Source organism: Entelurus aequoreus, unplaced genomic scaffold (assembly GCF_033978785.1).
Source record: "Entelurus aequoreus isolate RoL-2023_Sb unplaced genomic scaffold, RoL_Eaeq_v1.1 HiC_scaffold_50, whole genome shotgun sequence".
NCBI lineage: Eukaryota > Metazoa > Chordata > Actinopteri > Syngnathiformes > Syngnathidae > Entelurus > Entelurus aequoreus.
In genome coordinates, this window is record NW_026907982.1 from 65,886 (window position 1) to 84,944 (window position 19,059).

Here is a 19,059-nt window from a genome sequence, read left to right on the forward strand (position 1 = left end):
GTGATATATCATGTTGTATGCATGCATGTGTGATGTATCATGTTGTATGCATGCATGTGTGATGTATCATGTTGTATGCATGCATGTGTGATGTATCATGTTGTATGCATGCATGTGTGATGTATCATGTTGTATGTGTGATGTATCATGTTGTATGCATGCATGTGTGATGTATCATGTTGTATGCATGCATGTGTGATGTATCATGTTGTATGCATGCATGTGTGATGTATCATGTTGTATGCATGCATGTGTGATGCATCATGTTGTATGCATGCATGTGTGATGTATCATGTTGTATGCATGCATGTGTGATGTATCATGTTGTATGCATGCATGTGTGATGTATCATGTTGTATGCATGCATGTGTGATGTATCATGTTGTATGCATGCATGTGTGATGTATCATGTTGTATGCATGCATGTGTGATGTATCATGTTGTATGCATGCATGTGTGATGTATCATGTTGTATGCATGCATGTGTGATGTATCATGTTGTATGCATGCATGTGTGATGTATCATGTTGTATGCATGCATGTGTGATGTATCATGTTGTATGCATGCATGTGTGATGTATCATGTTGTATGCATGCATGTGTGATGTATCATGTTGTATGCATGCATGTGTGATGTATCAAGTTGTATGCATGCATGTGTGATGTATCATGTTGTATGCATGCATGTGTGATGTATCATGTTGTATGCATGCATGTGTGATGTATCATGTTGTATGCATGCATGTGTGATGTATCAAGTTGTATGCATGCATGTGTGATGTATCATGTTGTATGCATGCATGTGTGATGTATCATGTTGTATGCATGCATGTGTGATGTATCATGTTGTATGCATGCATGTGTGATGTATCATGTTGTATGCATGCATGTGTGATGTATCATGTTGTATGCATGCATGTGTGATGTATCAAGTTGTATGCATGCATGTGTGATATATCATGTTGTATGCATGCATGTGTGATGTATCATGTTGTATGCATGCATGTGTGATGTATCATGTTGTATGCATGCATGTGTGATGTATCAAGTTGTATGCATGCATGTGTGATATATCATGTTGTATGCATGCATGTGTGATGTATCATGTTGTATGCATGCATGTGTGATGTATCATGTTGTATGCATGCATGTGTGATGCATCAAGTTGTATGCATGCATGTGTGATGTATCATGTTGTATGCATGCATGTGTGATGTATCATGTTGTATGCATGCATGTGTGATGTATCATGTTGTATGCATGCATGTGTGATGTATCATGTTGTATGCATGCATGTGTGATGTATCATGTTGTATGCATGCATGTGTGATGTATCATGTTGTATGCATGCATGTGTGATGTATCATGTTGTATGCATGCATGTGTGATGTATCATGTTGTATGCATGCATGTGTGATGTATCATGTTGTATGCATGCATGTGTGATGTATCATGTTGTATGCATGCATGTGTGATGTATCATGTTGTATGTGTGATGTATCATGTTGTATGCATGCATGTGTGATGTATCATGTTGTATGCATGCATGTGTGATGTATCATGTTGTATGCATGCATGTGTGATGTATCATGTTGTATGCATGCATGTGTGATGTATCATGTTGTATGCATGCATGTGTGATGTATCATGTTGTATGCATGCATGTGTGATGTATCAAGTTGTATGCATGCATGTGTGATGTATCATGTTGTATGCATGCATGTGTGATGTATCATGTTGTATGCATGCATGTGTGATGCATCAAGTTGTATGCATGCATGTGTTATGTATCATGTTGTATGCATGCATGTGTGATGTATCATGTTGTATGCATGCATGTGTGATGTATCATGTTGTATGCATGCATGTGTGATGTATCATGTTGTATGCATGCATGTGTGATGTATCATGTTGTATGCATGCATGTGTGATGTATCATGTTGTATGCATGCATGTGTGATGTATCATGTTGTATGCATGCATGTGTGATGTATCAAGTTGTATGCATGCATGTGTGATGTATCATGTTGTATGCATGCATGTGTGATGTATCATGTTGTATGCATGCATGTGTGATGCATCAAGTTGTATGCATGCATGTGTGATGTATCATGTTGTATGCATGCATGTGTGATGTATCATGTTGTATGCATGCATGTGTGATGTATCATGTTGTATGCATGCATGTGTGATGTATCAAGTTGTATGCATGCATGTGTGATGTATCATGTTGTATGCATGCATGTGTGATGTATCATGTTGTATGCATGCATGTGTGATGCATCAAGTTGTATGCATGCATGTGTGATGTATCATGTTGTATGCATGCATGTGTGATGTATCAAGTTGTATGCATGCATGTGTGATGTATCATGTTGTATGCATGCATGTGTGATGTATCAAGTTGTATGCATGCATGTGTGATGTATCAAGTTGTATGCATGCATGTGTGATGTATCATGTTGTATGCATGCATGTGTGATGTATCATGTTGTATGCATGCATGTGTGATGTATCATGTTGTATGCATGCATGTGTGATGTATCATGTTGTATGCATGCATGTGTGATGTATCAAGTTGTATGCATGCATGTGTGATGTATCATGTTGTATGCATGCATGTGTGATGTATCATGTTGTATGCATGCATGTGTGATGCATCAAGTTGTATGCATGCATGTGTGATGTATCATGTTGTATGCATGCATGTGTGATGTATCATGTTGTATGCATGCATGTGTGATGTATCATGTTGTATGCATGCATGTGTGATGTATCAAGTTGTATGCATGCATGTGTGATGTATCAAGTTGTATGCATGCATGTGTGATGTATCATGTTGTATGCATGCATGTGTGATGTATCATGTTGTATGCATGCATGTGTGATGTATCATGTTGTATGCATGCATGTGTGATGTATCATGTTGTATGCATGCATGTGTGATGTATCAAGTTGTATGCATGCATGTGTGATGTATCATGTTGTATGCATGCATGTGTGATGTATCATGTTGTATGCATGCATGTGTGATGCATCAAGTTGTATGCATGCATGTGTGATGTATCATGTTGTATGCATGCATGTGTGATGTATCATGTTGTATGCATGCATGTGTGATGTATCATGTTGTATGCATGCATGTGTGATGTATCAAGTTGTATGCATGCATGTTCCAAATAAACTCACACTCAACTCAACTCAACTCAACACTTGGTGATCTCTAACAACATTCTAAAGTAAAAATGACTGCGTATGATAAATAAATATACATATACAGTATATATATATATATATATATATATATATATATATATATATATATATATATATATATATATATATATATATATATATATATATATATATATATATATATATATATATATGTACATATATACATATATATATATATGTACATATATACATATATATATATATGTACATATATATATATATATATATATATATATATATATATATATATATATATATATATATATATATATATATATATATATATATATACATATATATATATATTTATACTTTGTAATATTGTGCTTGCATGTACGCAGATGACCTATGACCCCAACAGAGCATCAGAGGTCCTGAAGTCCTTTACATTTCGTGACGTGTTGCAAGGACGCGTCGCCATCGAGGAGACTCTGAGCGACAACGACGATCAAATCCAAAGTAACGATTCGGCGCTAACAATTGGCCACGCCCCCGCCACGCCTCTCAACGATTCTTTCATCTTCCTGCTGAAGGCTGGAAATGTCCAACCAGCGAAAGGTGAGCTTCACTTCACCATCTTACCTCATCACCAGATGCATCACGCTCCGCCCGGTGGGAATAAAGCGGACGTGGCGAGTAGTGAACACAAGACGACACGGAGCAAGCCCGCTGCGGGAGGGCCGAGAGGAGGGGGGCGGACGCACGGCGGTGTGGAAATGGCTTTGCACCCTCACATCCTAACACACAAGAACCACAATAAGACGCATCATAAAGTGAGGCCTCACAACCGCATAGCAAACCACACGCATCATGGCAGCCGGTCAAAGTCCAGCCCTCCTCCGGCCGAGCCAGACCACGGCCCGGCACAGCCTCCTGACGTTCACCCCGTTCAGGTGGCGGTCCTCCCTCGACCTGCCTCGGACCCTCTGCTCATCATCCTGCCTCTGCTGGCATGTCTGCTCCTCATCGTGATCCTGGTGGTATTGATCCTGGTGTTGCGTCACCGCAGAGAGAAGCAGGCCAGGATGCGCCTCCTGCAGGAGCTCGCTTCTGTGCAGTTACCCGCCGAGGGCAGCCCGTATTCGGGCGGGCCCGAGCGAAGCGTGGCTATGCCCTCAGTGGTGGTCACCCCGCTTCGTACCGCCAGCTGCCCTGCCTCTCCCAGGGCACCCATAGGCCCCAGGAGGCGCAGTCTGGCCCCAGGGATGACCTTCTGGGGACCGTTTGAAGCTGAGGCTACAAGTAGTGATGAGAATATTACAGGTTGGGAAAGAGAGAACACTTTTGGTAGAAATTCGTTACCAGCCATTTCTGTAGCGTTCAAGTCCTCTCGTCGATCTAAGCCCCCCACGCTGAAAGACAACCAGTATTGGGTTTGATTGATCGGAATCAAATACGAACTGTGCCTTAGAGGTGTGCACTATTTACTGCTGTATAGGAGGCATGTATACTATGAACAACTTCAGGGCTTAATGATCTGTTTTGATTGAACCACATTTGAAGAAACACAACCAATATGAAACTCCAACAATAACATTGGTAAATGATAGTAGTCGAGCATTTGTAAAGGCAGAATGTCTGCACTGGACTGTGCCTAATAAAGCGTCCTGCGGGCTAAATTCAAAATGTGTTGCGGCAATACGCAATCAATGCGATCAATTGTTTGCTCGTTTTTAATGTCCTTTGCTATGTCGTATTGCTTTGGAACAAATATGTGTAATATAAATAGGTTTATTTATTTACTGTATCATGGATATTGCTTAATATTGATAACATGATAATGTTGGTACTTTAGTGAATTCTTTTAGTGTTTTATCTTGCCATGACTTCAGAATGATGGTATCTGTATCCTGGGACTTACTGTCAAGCAAGTTACAGCTCACAATGTGACAAGTGACTCCACTGGACCCCGACTTAAACAAGTTGAAAAACTGATTTGGGTGTTACCATTTAGTGGTCAATTGTACGGAATATGTACTTCACTGTGCAACCTACTAATAAAAGTCTCAATCTGTATCCTGGGACTTACTGTCAAGCAAGTTACAGCTCACAATGTGACAAGTGACTCCACTGGTAGTTCAATAAGTTTTTAAAATGTTAAGAATTTCTCCTCGATTGTCTCCTTCACCATGCACTGGTAAAGATTTATTTTTCAATAAAAGACAATTCAACATGCACATGCTTGATTTGATACAACTTCAAGTTTTGTTGAGCCCGTCAGGGAACTTCAATGACCACTTGATGAGCCCGTCAGGGAGCATCAATGACCACTTGATGAGCCCGTCAGGGAGCATCAATGACCACTTGATGAGCCCGTCAGGGAACATCAATGACCACTTGATGAGCCCGTCAGGGAACATCAATGACCACTTGATGAGCCCGTCAGGGAGCATCAATGACCACTTGATGAGCCCGTCAGGGAACATCAATGACCACTTGATGAGCCCGTCAGGGAACATCAATGACCACTTGATGAGCCCGTCAGGGAACATCAATGACCACTTGATAAGCCCGTCAGGGAACATCAATGACCACTTGATGAGCCCGTCAGGGAACATCAATGACCACTTGATGAGCCCGTCAGGGAGCATCAATGACCACTTGATGAGCCCGTCAGGGAACATCAATGACCACTTGATGAGCCCGTCAGGGAACATCAATGACCACTTGATGAGCCCGTCAGGGAACTTCAATGACCACTTGATGAGCCCGTCAGGGAACATCAATGACCACTTGATGAGCCCGTCAGGGAGCATCACTGACCACTTGATGAGCCCGTCAGGGAACATCAATGACCACTTGATGAGCCCGTCAGGTAACATCAATGACCACTTGATGAGCCCGTCAGGGAACTTCAATGACCACTTGATGAGCCCGTCAGGGAACATCAATGACCACTTGATGAGCCCGTCAGGGAACATCAATGACCACTTGATGAGCCCGTCAGGGAGCATCACTGACCACTTGATGAGCCCGTCAGGGAACATCAATGACCACTTGATGAGCCCGTCAGGTAACATCAATGACCACTTGATGAGCCCGTCAGGGAACATCAATGACCACTTGATGAGCCCGTCAGGGAACTTCAATGACCACTTGATGAGCCCGTCAGGGAACATCAATGACCACTTGATGAGCCCGTCAGGGAACATCAATGACCACTTGAAGAGCCCGTCAGGGAACATCAATGACCACTTGATGAGCCCGTCAGGGAACATCAATGACCACTTGATGAGCCCGTCAGGGAACTTCAATGACCACTTGATGAGCCCGTCAGGGAACTTCAATGACCACTTGATGAGCCCGTCAGGGAACATCAATGACCACTTGATGAGCCCGTCAGGGAACTTCAATGACCACTTGATGAGCCCGTCAGGGAACATCAATGACCACTTGATGAGCCCGTCAGGGAACATCAATGACCACTTGAAGAGCCCGTCAGGGAACATCAATGACCACTTGATGAGCCCGTCAGGGAGCATCAATGACCACTTGATGAGCCCGTCAGGGAACATCAATGACCACTTGATGAGCCCGTCAGGGAACATCAATGACCACTTGATGAGCCCGTCAGGGAACATCAATGACCACTTGATGAGCCCGTCAGGGAGCATCAATGACCACTTGATGAGCCCGTCAGGGAGCATCAATGACCACTTGATGAGCCCGTCAGGGAGCATCAATGACCACTTGATGAGCCCGTCCGTCCTCAACAGACCTTACACCTTTGTCACAAACATTCAATTTACAAACACCTCTGTTGGCAAACTTTTCAATTCACAAACTTTTAGACCGCGCCAAACAGGCCGAGGTGTGCAAACCATGTCTCTTTGTACGAACGTTTTTATTCAGTCATTCACTTTGTGTCAAGCCTGCAGGCAAAAAGCAGGACACAGCATTAATGGGGAGCTACATTTGCTGGCCAGGACACTACTAGTCACTTCTCAGCACTTCAGCGTGTGTGCTTTTTCTGTGTTTTTTCATCTTTTAACAAGTTTTGTCTATTTTGCTAAATCAACATGAGCCCTAAAAAGACAAAAGACCAGCGATTTTTCTGGAAGAATATGCCAAAGTAGATTTATTTCACAGCGGAGAGGAAAGCTCCTCTCCTTCAGCAGCGTGTCTTTCAAAGCACAAACACCCCCCAGTGGTACCCCTCGTCGTCGGCTTATTCCAGTGGAAATGGCGAGCATTTCATCACCAGAACAGCTGAGCTAGCTTCCCCGGGTTGGCCGACATGGTCTCACAAGATGTAGTTTCTCTTTAAATATCCTTCTTGAAAATGGCCTTGCAAATATATATCTGCCACCTAATCAACGATTTGTTCTCCTGCTCTGCTAGCCCGGTATGGCTACGGTGCAACACTTCCTGCTAAATTGCAACTTGTGAATGGATACTCACTTTGGAGTGACAAGTGAGTATCCAATCACAGTCTCATGAACATCAGACTACCTAGATAGGCTACTGACAACAACTGGTGATCTGATTGGCTATCCCACATGTATCTCAACTGTATGTGTTCTCAAATGTATCCGCTAATGGTCTTGATGAGTAACCAATCACAGGACGTGTAAATGTCACCATCAACCCTAGGCCTGCTAGAAGGCCTTACTGACAACAACTCGTGATCTGATTGGCTATGGCAACTGTCTATCAACTGTATTTCCCCGATGGCTTACAGTGCACACACATTGTTGATTCTGAAGACAGATTTGGTACAGCATGGCAACATAAACTAGCTGAATTCTGATTGGATACAAACTAAAACTAAAAACAACAGCGCTGGAAGGAGCATAAAATGACATGAAGAGAATATGAATACTTTTACATATTTAGGGAAAGTCAATAAAAACATTTTTGTATCTTTATATATGATGATGATTTGTGGTTATGTTAGGCCAGCAGAGAAGGTCCTGACGACACATGCACACCACTGCAATGAAGGATGTTACCATGCCAAATTGACTTTTTTGATGTTGTAACAGTAGAATGTGTCCGTACGACCTGAGAAAAATCTATCATCTCCCTCACTTATTTATGGCACTTTTAGGAAAAGAGGCCCTCAAAAATCACTTTGGATGAAACCATGAAAGCCTCTGTCATGACGCTATGTCTCGTGTTGTGATTTGATTATTATTCGCAGTTTAGGGTTCTGTTTTGTCCTCAGCGCTTCTTCCTCTGTTTACTTTTCTTGTTGCCTCGGGCACTGAATGGACACACCTGTCTTCAGTTTGTGATTAGTCGTCCCACCTGTCTCCTCCGTTAATCACTCCCTTTTATAATCTTTGGTCACCCAGCCTTAGTCGCTGGATCAATGTTCGCTATACACGCTGGGTTGGGATTTCTTCCCCCCCCCCCCGCATAACGACTTTCATGCTGTTCACCCTGTGTATGTTTTGGCTTCACGTTATGCTAGAGTCAAACTTTTTGTATTTTTTGCCTTGCCTTGTGGAACTAAAATGGATTTTTACCTGCGGGCTGGTTCCTGCTTGTTTTTCTGCATGAGTGAGAACACAACCATTGCAGCTGTACGACCCCACGAAGGCAACACTCTGATCCACCGCTAGCTAAAAAACAGAAGAGAGTAATAAATAGAACGCAGGTTTTGCTACACACCTTAAGGCGGGGGTCAGCAACTCGCAGCTCTTTAGCTCAGCACCCGTGTCTCCCTGGACCTCTATAGAGATTTGTGAAAATGGCAAAAGATAAAGAAAAAAGTATATTTTTTGTTTGAATATTTTTTCTGTAATAGAACAAACATGACACAAAGCTCCCTAAGTTTTGGAAATCCCACTGTTTATGTTATACATGCTTCACTGATGAGTAATCGGCAAGCACCATTTTGTCCTACTAATTTCAATTTCAGCGATCCTTGAACTCATCGTAGTTTGTTTACATGCACAAATTTATCCGATGCTGCCACAGAAAGACGTGTTTAATGCCACGCCTTCTTTGTCTCATTTTGTCCACCAAAGGTTTTATACTGTACGTGAATGCACAAAGGTGAGCTTTGTTGATTTTATTGATTTGCTGGAGTGCTATTCAGTTATATTTGGTCAATTAATGACTGCAAGCTAATCAAGGCTAACATGCTGTTTAGGCTAGCTGTATGTACATATTGTATCACTATGCCTCATTTGTAGGTATATTTGAGCTCATTTAATTTCCTTTATTTATGTCCTCTGTGTATTTAATTTATATATGCATGTCTCATGACACATTGTCTGTATGTAAAATTGGCTGCATTTCTCAAAGTTGTTTGTGTGCCATGTTGTTCCAGACCACAGCAAACATTACCCAGCTTGCAAAGATTGTAATAAATCCATTATAAGAAGACAGCCTGCGATTTCCTTAAACTTGGACACACGTCTATACCTGTGGCCATTCTGAGCCAGTAGTTATCTCATCCTGTGAGAAGTCTCCATTTTACTAATGATTTCCAATGTTGCAAAAATGGGTACAATAAAAATTTAAATATAACATTTTTGTCAACGAAGATTTGCGTCAGCCTTTGATAGTAGGCTAATATAGCTAATATAGACACTTACAATATGTCTTGCCTTCATTATAACACTTATTTAAGGATTTCAATTTTTTGCGGCTCCAAACAGATTTTAGTTTTGTATTCTTGGTCCAATATATTTCTATCAACATTTTGGGTTGCCGACCCCTGCCTTAAGGAATGGAGCTCTGCCAACTAGCTGCCAGTCAGCTACTGACATGCTTTTCTTCAGCAAAGCATGGTGTGGCTGTTAAAATGTGACCGTAGTGTTAGCAGTGTTGCTCATGCTAGCTTTGCTAGTGTCGCTAACGTGTGTCCCATCAGAATCCTGTCCTATTCCCTTCATGTAACGTTGTTTCGTCTGATATATGACATGAAGTTGGACCGGTCGGTGCATAAAGTTATAGTGTACATGTCTGAGACACGCATGGATAAACGCAGCTCATTACAGACACACAAAACAGCATTGGCCTGTTTTTACCTTCAGACTGAACATTGCATCCATCTAAAGCTGCACGTTTGCCCTGCACTCAAGAACAGGATGTCCTTAATTCTTTCCAATGCTGTGCTTGACCTGTGAGAAACCTTCTAAATCCTGCTTTTTCTTCAGTCGGTAAAATGTGAATGAGTTATACACTTGCAAAGATTTAGAATTATGCAATAGGATCATGAGAAAAGGAGATTGTGCACATGGTTTCTTGGCTTGTCAAGTGCATGGTCACACTGCACATTTTCCACTGGCAAAAACAATGAGTCAGCAAATAATAAACGTGGTGACTCTGACTCGTTATATTTGCAACTAAAAAACTGCTGCCTCTCACTCAGTACTACTGGGTTCAAATCCATAAATTGGAGAATTTTGCTTTTTGTTTCACCGCCATCATAGTTCACTGATTACATTTGTATAAGAGCGAAAATCAAGAATCCTGATACAGGGGTATTGGGTTCAAACCCCATATAGGTAATCAGTAATTTAGCTGTATGGCGTCAAGACAACATGCTAGTTGCTTGATTAACATATAGTTGAAAAATTATGTAAACGCTAAAAATAATAATAATCAAAAATAAATTGTCAAATAGTCAATGATGACACCTCAGGGGTTACCTGTGTGTGTGCGTGTGAGTGTAATTCCTGAAGTGGGTGGGAATAGGAGTAGAAAGTTAATAATAAAGAGCTTTGAAAAATGAGCACTCCTGGGTATGATTAAAATAAGATATGTTAAGTTAATTAAATAATTATTTTATTTACATTACATAGGAGAGGTGACACAGCCACAATGTATGTCACCTTGATGACTCCTGCCACAGTTATGTAAGTTACATATCAACTTTACCGGGATTCCAACCCAGCATCCTTTATTCCAAGTCAACAGTCTTAACCACTGGGCTATCATGGGTCTTGTGAAGAGAAGATATTGTTCCATACACAAATGTCATCGAGGACATCTTGCTCAGTAAAGTTTGTTGGAAGTTGAACAAAATACTGTCAACCAGAGTGGGGTTCAAACCCAGCACCTTTCACTCCGAGTCAACAGTCTTAACCACTGGGTTATCCTGGGTCTTGTGAAGACAAGATTTTGTTCCATACATAAATGTATTTGAGGCCTCTCAGCTGCAAAGCCACTCCCACATATCTGCCGCTCACGCCTACATATTTCATACTGCGGAAGAAGGAAACATGAAAGATGATAAATGACAAATAATGCAGATTAAGTTACTAACTGTTCAAATGTTGGCTCCAAATGTGTGAGGATGCATGGTGTGTTGAATAAAGACATAGCTGGAAAATTGTCAAAGTTGATCCATTCTAAAAAATATGTCTTAAACGTGAGCTAAATAATGACACCGATACCCAGGATAGCTGAGCGGTTAAACGCATTGACTTCCATAACGGGGTAATGGATTCCATTCCCAGTCATGTCGTTAGGTAACTTAAAAATCTCCAAAGTTTTGTTTCACCTCCATCGTAGTTTATCAAGACGGGTCCTCGGTTACATTTGTCATTGGGGCCCGGAATCTTCACTCAAGAAGACCAAGGATAGATCAGTGATTCACACTTGACCATTAACAAGGGGTACGGGTATCAAATCCTGCTCTGGTAGCTATGTAACTTATAGAGCTCCAATGTTTTGTTTCACCTATATCGTAGTTTATCTGAGACATGTGAGGGAGGTAGGAGGGAAGGAACTCTGGTTCACACTCCAATACAGCAGGTGGCGGTAATGCACCTTTAGCATTTAGTGTCCTGCCATAAAACAAGAAGAAGAAAAATAATGATTACAATAAAATAAACCCAATAAGGCTTTAAATCAAGCAATGCATTTACAGTTTGTTTAATATAGTCAGGCAATTTTACTAATGTGATGACGTTCATCCTCCATGCATCCACCAAAGCATCACCTTTAAATGCCTAATAATAGTACAAAAAGTTTAACGTGAGCAAATGATGAAATGACATGGATGTGCAGGTTCACATTGACAAAACATAGTCTCTCATTATGTAGCCAACCTAACATCTTTTTTGTCCCTCAGTGAGACTGCCGTACCAAATATTCTGTCCCAGTGGCTAAAAAAGGGAGCGTAGTTGCTGCTGGGTCTCTGATGGTGCATGTCATGAGCCGGTGCGCCCCCCAGCAGGCCGAAGGGCACCAGCCGATTGAGGCTCCACGGCAAATCGTAGCCAATGTGGTCCTCCACTGACATCCAGATACTGAGCACCGTGACGCACCACATTGTAAGAGGGTGACACTTGAGAAGAACGGGGTCCTGGTTGCTCCAGAGTCCAACCGTTATCAGCTCTGGGATGCTGAGGTGCTCGGTGGACCAGGAAAAAGGCGCCGTGTATTCGTGGTGGATGGCGTGGATGAAACGATAAAGCTGCTTGTGTTTGTGGTGTATAAAATGCCAGATGTAGTACTGAGTGTCAAAGAGTAGAAGAAGAGCCAGTCCATCTATGAAGATGTTGCGAAGGGCGGGAGCTTCCTGAGGTATCGCTGGTGGAGGAAGGATGAACATGCTGACCATCACACTTGGTAGGACAAAGAAGATGTGGTTAAAAAGAGCTGTCAGCAAGCTCCTGGCCATCATTCCAAGTGTGGGCTGCCTCTGCGGCTGGATCTTGTACTGGTGGAATAAAGGAGCCCTTTCTCCCAACAGGTCCATGACTGCAAAAGGTAAGCTGAAGAAGAAGTAGCTGCAAAAAGCAAGCAGGACTGGGAAGAAAGGGGACGAGATGAGAGGCAGGTGGTGCAGAAGCAGATAGTCCCACAGCGGCTGCAGGAGACACTCCCATCTTGTGGAGGTGAGAGGATGCGTTGGCAAGTCGCTGATGTTCAACATGTTGATGCAATGCTGCACACTGGACTGCTTCTGCACACTCCACACTAGCAAAATCCCTCTTATAAAGTATTGGAGTTTGACTCAAAGAGGATTAAAGGCCTACTGTAATGATTTTTATTTATTTAAACGGGGATAGCAGATCCATTCTATGTGTCATACTTGATTATTTCGCGATATTGCCATATTTTTGCTGAAAGGATTTAGTATAGAACAACGACGATAAACTTCGCAACTTTTGGTCGCTGATAAAAAAAAAGCCTTGCCTATAGCGGAAGTAGCGTGACGTCACAGGAGCTAGTATTCCTCACAATTCCCTGTTGTTTACAATGGAGCGAGAGAGATTCGGACCGAGAAAGCGACGATTACCCCATTAATTTGAGCGAGGATGAAAGATTTGTGGATGAGGAACGTTAGAGTGAAGGACTAGAGAGGCAGTGCAGGGTGTATCTTTTTTCGCTCTGACCGTAACTTAGGTACAAGCTGGCTCATTGGATTCCACACTCGGTCCTCCTGACTACAGCTCGCTCACGCCCATCGTTGTCCAGCCAGCCACAGATGTCGGTGCGGTGACTTGGAAGTCTCCCACTGACGGGCTGACACGCTGGTTCCGTAAATGGGCGGGCCCACCACACATGACCCATATATCGGGGGGATGTCTAAATGGTGTGCAAAATGTCTGACTTTGTGGGTGTTATCTGGTTGGCCTCCTTTGGGGACTTCCGGGTGGTTCTGCGTCTGGCGGGGCGTTGCCTTGGCGGGGAGTAGACAGACCGTGCACAAACCCCTCCCCCTTTCTCTCTCTCTCTCTCTTGCTCTTTCTTTCTTAATCCCCCAAAACCTAACTGGCCTGTGCCTCCTCTCCGTTGTATGGTTGATGCCCTGCCTCGCGCGGGTCCCTCTGGGGTCTCTGTTGGGGGCTTGCCTTTGCTCCTCCTCCTGGGGCGCACCCCCACCCATCCATTTCCTGTATAAATCACACAGGCAAAAAATTTACAATTTTTTTGATGGACTACTGTCACTATTAGGCCACTTGTTGCATTTTGTCTTGGAGCCACAGAGATGCCAATTTTATATCCGTTGTAAAACTTGTTTCACAATTTTATAAGGGATGCATTCCTCTGTCGCCTGGTTATGTGTCTTTTAGAATCCATATTTTACAATGCACAAGCTAAGGTGTATTTTGTGTACAATGGGCCGCAGAGAACTTCATCCTACCTCCACCCTGATCCTTATCCTAACCCTAACCTCACTATGGTGAATGCCTAAAACCTAACCTTGTCATAACTTGTAATACAATTTTTCAAGCCATTAATTAGGCTGGATCACAATTATGTGTGGAGGTAGGAGGTTCTCTGCCACCTAATTATGTCTTTCTATATTCCATTGGGATAGAGCATAATTTAAGGTGATTTATAATCATATTTTGATTAATATTTCAGTGAATATTGGTTGATTTGGCAGCTTTATTCAGAGGGACACGCAGTGCACTGTAATGACTGGTTTTGTCCACCAGATGGCGCCAGCGATACACGCTTGGCATTCTAGCAACTGGGTATTTTCCACAGAGTGACACTAGCAGATCACATGTCTCCTGTTCAGCCAATGAGCTGCATACTATCCTTCAAGTCTCCTTTCACTGTGTAACAAAGAATCAGAAGCGGGTTAGGGTTAGGGTTAGGTTTGTGGTTAGGGTTAGGGTTAGGGGAAGGGGGAGGGGCAAAGGGAGTGCACTGTCCGTCTGCAACCTGTCAAGGCGACGCCCACGCCAAACGCAGGACCCCCGGGACCCCATCCGACATAACTCCCATTGCGGGCGCTCAATGTGGTGGCAGACACACTCGAAAAATCCCTGCGGCTGTCCAACGACGCGTTTCGGCCCCCTAGGCCTCGTCAGGTTGGCTTTTGACCTCATGCCAACTGGGACGCTACTAATTCCCTAGTAGGTGGAGCACTTCTAATCTCCTGAGGCTTCCCTATTTGTCTTCACGGCCGGATGTCCCCTCATCACGGCCGGAGAGGGAATGAGCCTGCTGGCAGGAGGAGGATATATATAGGTGAGCTGCAGGGGGGCGGGGCTTAAGCTCCCCACTGCAGTGTCGCCAGCGACTACTCAAACCTATGGATCAAAGAGGGTTAGGGTTAGGGTTAGGGTTAGGGTTAAGGTTAGGTGTTGGGGGGTTAGGGTTAGGGTTTGGGGGAGGGAAAAGGGAATATGCACTGTCCGTCTACAGTCTGCCAGAGTGACCCCACACCCAGAGCACACCCCCCAGGGGACCCCAATCGTACAACGCCGAGAGTGGTGTCAGACACATCAACCAATTTCTTAATTATTTTTGTGAACATGCGACGCGTTTCGGCCTGTTTGGCCTCTTCAGGCATGTAAAGCTTCCACATTTGAGGTCTCCAGCAAGATGGCCACCTCATCCGCTGGAGCCTTTTTCCAAATGGAGCTGTGGAAGGGGGAGGATTTTACTAGAGCTCTGCAGGGGGCGGGGCTAAAGCTCACACCTGCAGTCGTTTAGTCTGCTCGTCAGACAGCCGAGGAAGAAGCCAGGTGTGGGAAAATCAGTCCAAAATAAGATAATAATCACACCACACACTAAACTAAACAAATCACTGCAAAGTATATACAGATAGGAAAAACACTGCAAAATATGTACAGGTAAGTATCACTGCAAAAATATACAGGAAAACTCAAACAAATCCAGGTAAGTATTTCATAAACACACGTCCAGATGGTTCCTCGGCGTCTGTGACCTCTGACCCCAATTTTAGAATGTGTCTGATTATCATCAGCCCTTCACCACATCCCAGCAATGCCCAACAGAGCCCCAAGGGGGGGGGGGGGGGCGCACAAAGGGCAGGATGCCACCCCAACGGCAGACTGGAGGCACTGGCTAGTTAGGTGTTGGGGGGTTAGGGTTAGGGTTTGGGGGAGGGAAAAGGGAATATGCACTGTCCGTCTACAGTCTGCCAGAGTGACCCCACACCCAGAGCACACCCCCCCAGGGGGACCCCAATCGTAGTGTCAGACACATCAACCAATTTCTTAATTATTTTTGTGAACATGCGACGCGTTTCGGCCTGTTTGGCCTCTTCAGGCATGTAAAGCTTCCACATTTGAGGTCTCCAGCAAGATGGCCACCTCATCCGCTGGAGCCTTTTTCCAAATGGAGCTGTGGGAGGGGGAGGATTTTACTAGAGCTCTGCAGGGGGCGGGGCTAAAGCTCACACCTGCAGTCGTTAAGTCCGCTCATCAGAAAGCCGAGGAAGAAGCCAGGTGTGGGAAAATCAATCCAAAATAAGGGTTAGGGTTAGGGTTAGGGTTGGGGTGGGGTTAGGGTTAGGGTTAGGATTAGAGTTAGGGTTAGGTTTAGAGTTAGGGTTAGGGTTAGGGTTAGGCGTAAAGAAAAATAGTTGGTTAGGTTTAGGCATAGAGAAAGAGAGTTGGTTAGGGTTAGGGCTAAGGGTGGGGGTGGGGCAATAGAAAAGAGCGAAAAAAAAGAATAAGAAGGGTGTGCACGGTCCGTCTATGGCCCAGCGGGCTCGCACTCACGCCTCATTGAGCCCCCCCGGGTGTCTAGTACCCAGTCTGTGGATCCAGAGGCCTTCCGCCCGCCTCCGTTGGGCGGCACTCCATCTGGAGTTGGCTTGGACCACACACGCCCGGACAGAAGCCCACCCGTGCCGGATAAAGTGTGGCACAAGGTAGGTGGTGGTGTTCTTCTGCCGGACAATGTTATATTTATGTTGGTGGAAACGGGTGGCGATGGTGTTGCCCGTTTCACCAACATACATAGCACGGCAACGCTGGCAGAGGATAACATACACGCAATTTTTGACCTGCCCGTCTCCTCTGTACAGTGGCCGGAAGACCTTACCGCTGTGGCGATTGACCAGCCACGGGATGTTCCGCAAGGGAGCGCTGCTCCGGGCCGAGGGCGGATCTCCGGTGGAACTGATCCGAGCCCTGACAAGCAGATCACCCAGGCTGGGATTTTTGCGGTAGGCAGAGACCAGATAATGGTCCTTCAGTTTGCCGCTTTTCTCCACAAAGGTACAAAAGTTACCCTTGACCCTTCTGGAAACCTGTACCGCCGCAGGTGAGAAGGTTGTAATGAGGGGGATCATGTGTTTACCAGGGGGAGGCTTCTTCTGGTCCAGGAAGCACCTGAACTGTCTCCTGAGGAAGGATCTGGAATACCCTCTCTTCCTCAGGGCCGTGAACAGGGCTCCCATGGCCGTTACAAAGTCCTCCCGCCTGGTGCAGATCCGGTGGAACCTCAACAGCTGGGACTTCACCAATCCCGCGTAGGTGTGTCGGGGGTGGAAGCTGGTTTTGTGGAGGAGGGCATGGGTATCCGTCTCTTTAAAAAACACCTTAATGTCCAGATGGTGAGTGGAGGTAAAATCCGGACCCTTGAAGGTGGTAGTGTCCAGGAAGTCCACCGACGTGGGGCTGGTGGCGGACTTGATGGTGATACTGGGGTTGTGGGTATTCAGGGTGTGGCGGAACACCTCAAATTCCTCCATGGAATGAGTCCACACCCCCCAGATATCATCCAAATACCTGAAATAATGGAGGGGCCTGATTGCGCAGGCAGCAAGGGCAGAGGTCTCCCATTCTGCCATGAAGATGTTAGCATAGGCCGGAGCAAACTTTTTGCCCATGGCCGTGCCCTTGATCTGTAGAAAGAAATGACCATTGAACTCAAAGTCGTTCCTCCTGAGGTTGATGTCGAGAAGCTGGAGGAGTTCCTTCTCGGGCCTGATCAGACACTAAGAAAAAAAACGGAGAAAAAAAAATAAAATTTGGATTTTTTCTAAATACCAAATCGACAGAGAGTAAAAAGCACCTCTTTTTACCTTCTCTCGATCAGACACTTAGAAAAAAAACGGAGAAAAAAAAAAAAAATTTTTGGATTTTTTCTAAGTACCAAATCGAAAGAGGGTAAAAAGCACCTCTTTTTACCTTCTCTCGATTAGACACTTAGAAAAAAAATGGAGAAAAAAAAAAAAAATTGGATTTTTTTCTAAGTACCAAATCGAAAGAGGATAAAAAGCACCTCTTTTTACCTTCTGTCGATCAGACACTTAGAAAAAAAACGGAGAAAAAAAAAAAAAAAAGTATTGGATTTTTTCTAAGTACCAAATCGAAAGAGGGTAAAAAGCACCTCTTTTTACCATCTCTCGATCAGACACTTAGAAAAAAAACAGAGAAAAAAAAAAAAAAATTGGATTTTTTCTAAGTACCAAATCGACAGAGGGTAAAAAGCACTTCTTTTTACCTTCTCTCGATGAGACACTTAGAAAAAAAATGGGAAAAAAAAAAAAAAATTCTTGGATTTTTTCTAAGTACCAAATCGAAAGAGGGTAAAAAGCAGCTCTTTTTACCTTCTCTCGATCAGACACTTAGAAAAAAACGGAGAAAAAAAAAAAATTGGATTTTTTCTAAGTACCAAATCGAAAGAGGGTAAAAAGCACCTCTTTTTACCTTCTCTCGATCAGACACTTAGAAAAAAAACGGAGAAAAAAAATATATATTGGATTTTTTCTAAGTACCAAATCGAAAGAGGGTGAAAAGCACCTCTTTTTACCTTCTCTCGATCAGACACTTAGAAAAAAAACGGAGGAGAAAAAAAAAAAATTGGATTTTTTTCTAACTACAAAATCGACAGAGGGTAAAAAAAGCACCTCTTTTTACCTTCTCTCGATCAGACACTTAGAAATTTTTTTTTTAAAATTCTTGGATTTTTTCTGAGTACCAAATCGAAAGAGGGTAAAAAGCACCTCTTTTTACCTTCTCTCGATGAGACACTTAGAAAAAAAACGGGAAAAAAAAATAAAAAATTATTGGATTTTTTCTAAGTACCAAATCGAAAGAGGGTAAAAAGCACCTCTTTTTACCTTCTCTCGATCAGACACTTACAAAAAAACGGAGAAAAATAAAAAAATTGGATTTTTTCTAAGTACCAAATCGA

General features: G+C 43.5%; 2 protein-coding genes across 2 annotated transcripts in view; one reads left to right on the forward strand and one right to left on the reverse strand.

Moving 5' to 3' along the window:
- The window catches only part of LOC133645417 (chondroitin sulfate proteoglycan 4-like), a 32,563-nt gene extending 27,224 nt beyond the window's left edge, over positions 1 to 5,339 (forward strand). The window contains exon 22 of the mRNA XM_062040239.1: positions 3,579 to 5,339. Coding sequence (XP_061896223.1) covers positions 3,579 to 4,616 — 1,038 coding nt within the window. The 3' untranslated portion in view covers positions 4,617 to 5,339. The remainder of the gene's footprint in view (positions 1 to 3,578) is intronic.
- A 6,894-nt stretch (positions 5,340 to 12,233) lies between these two features.
- On the reverse strand, positions 12,234 to 13,078 carry LOC133645418 (cholesterol 25-hydroxylase-like protein 1, member 1). Its single transcript, XM_062040240.1, has one exon. The coding sequence runs from the start codon at positions 13,076 to 13,078 to the stop codon at positions 12,236 to 12,238; it is 843 nt and encodes a 280-aa protein (XP_061896224.1). The 3' UTR covers positions 12,234 to 12,235.
- Between the last annotated feature and the right edge of the window lie 5,981 nt (positions 13,079 to 19,059).

Coding starts and splice junctions, on each gene's coding strand:
- LOC133645418 (XM_062040240.1), bottom strand. CDS start 13,078: ATGTTGAACATCAGCGACTTGCCAACGCATCCTCTCACCTCCACAAGA.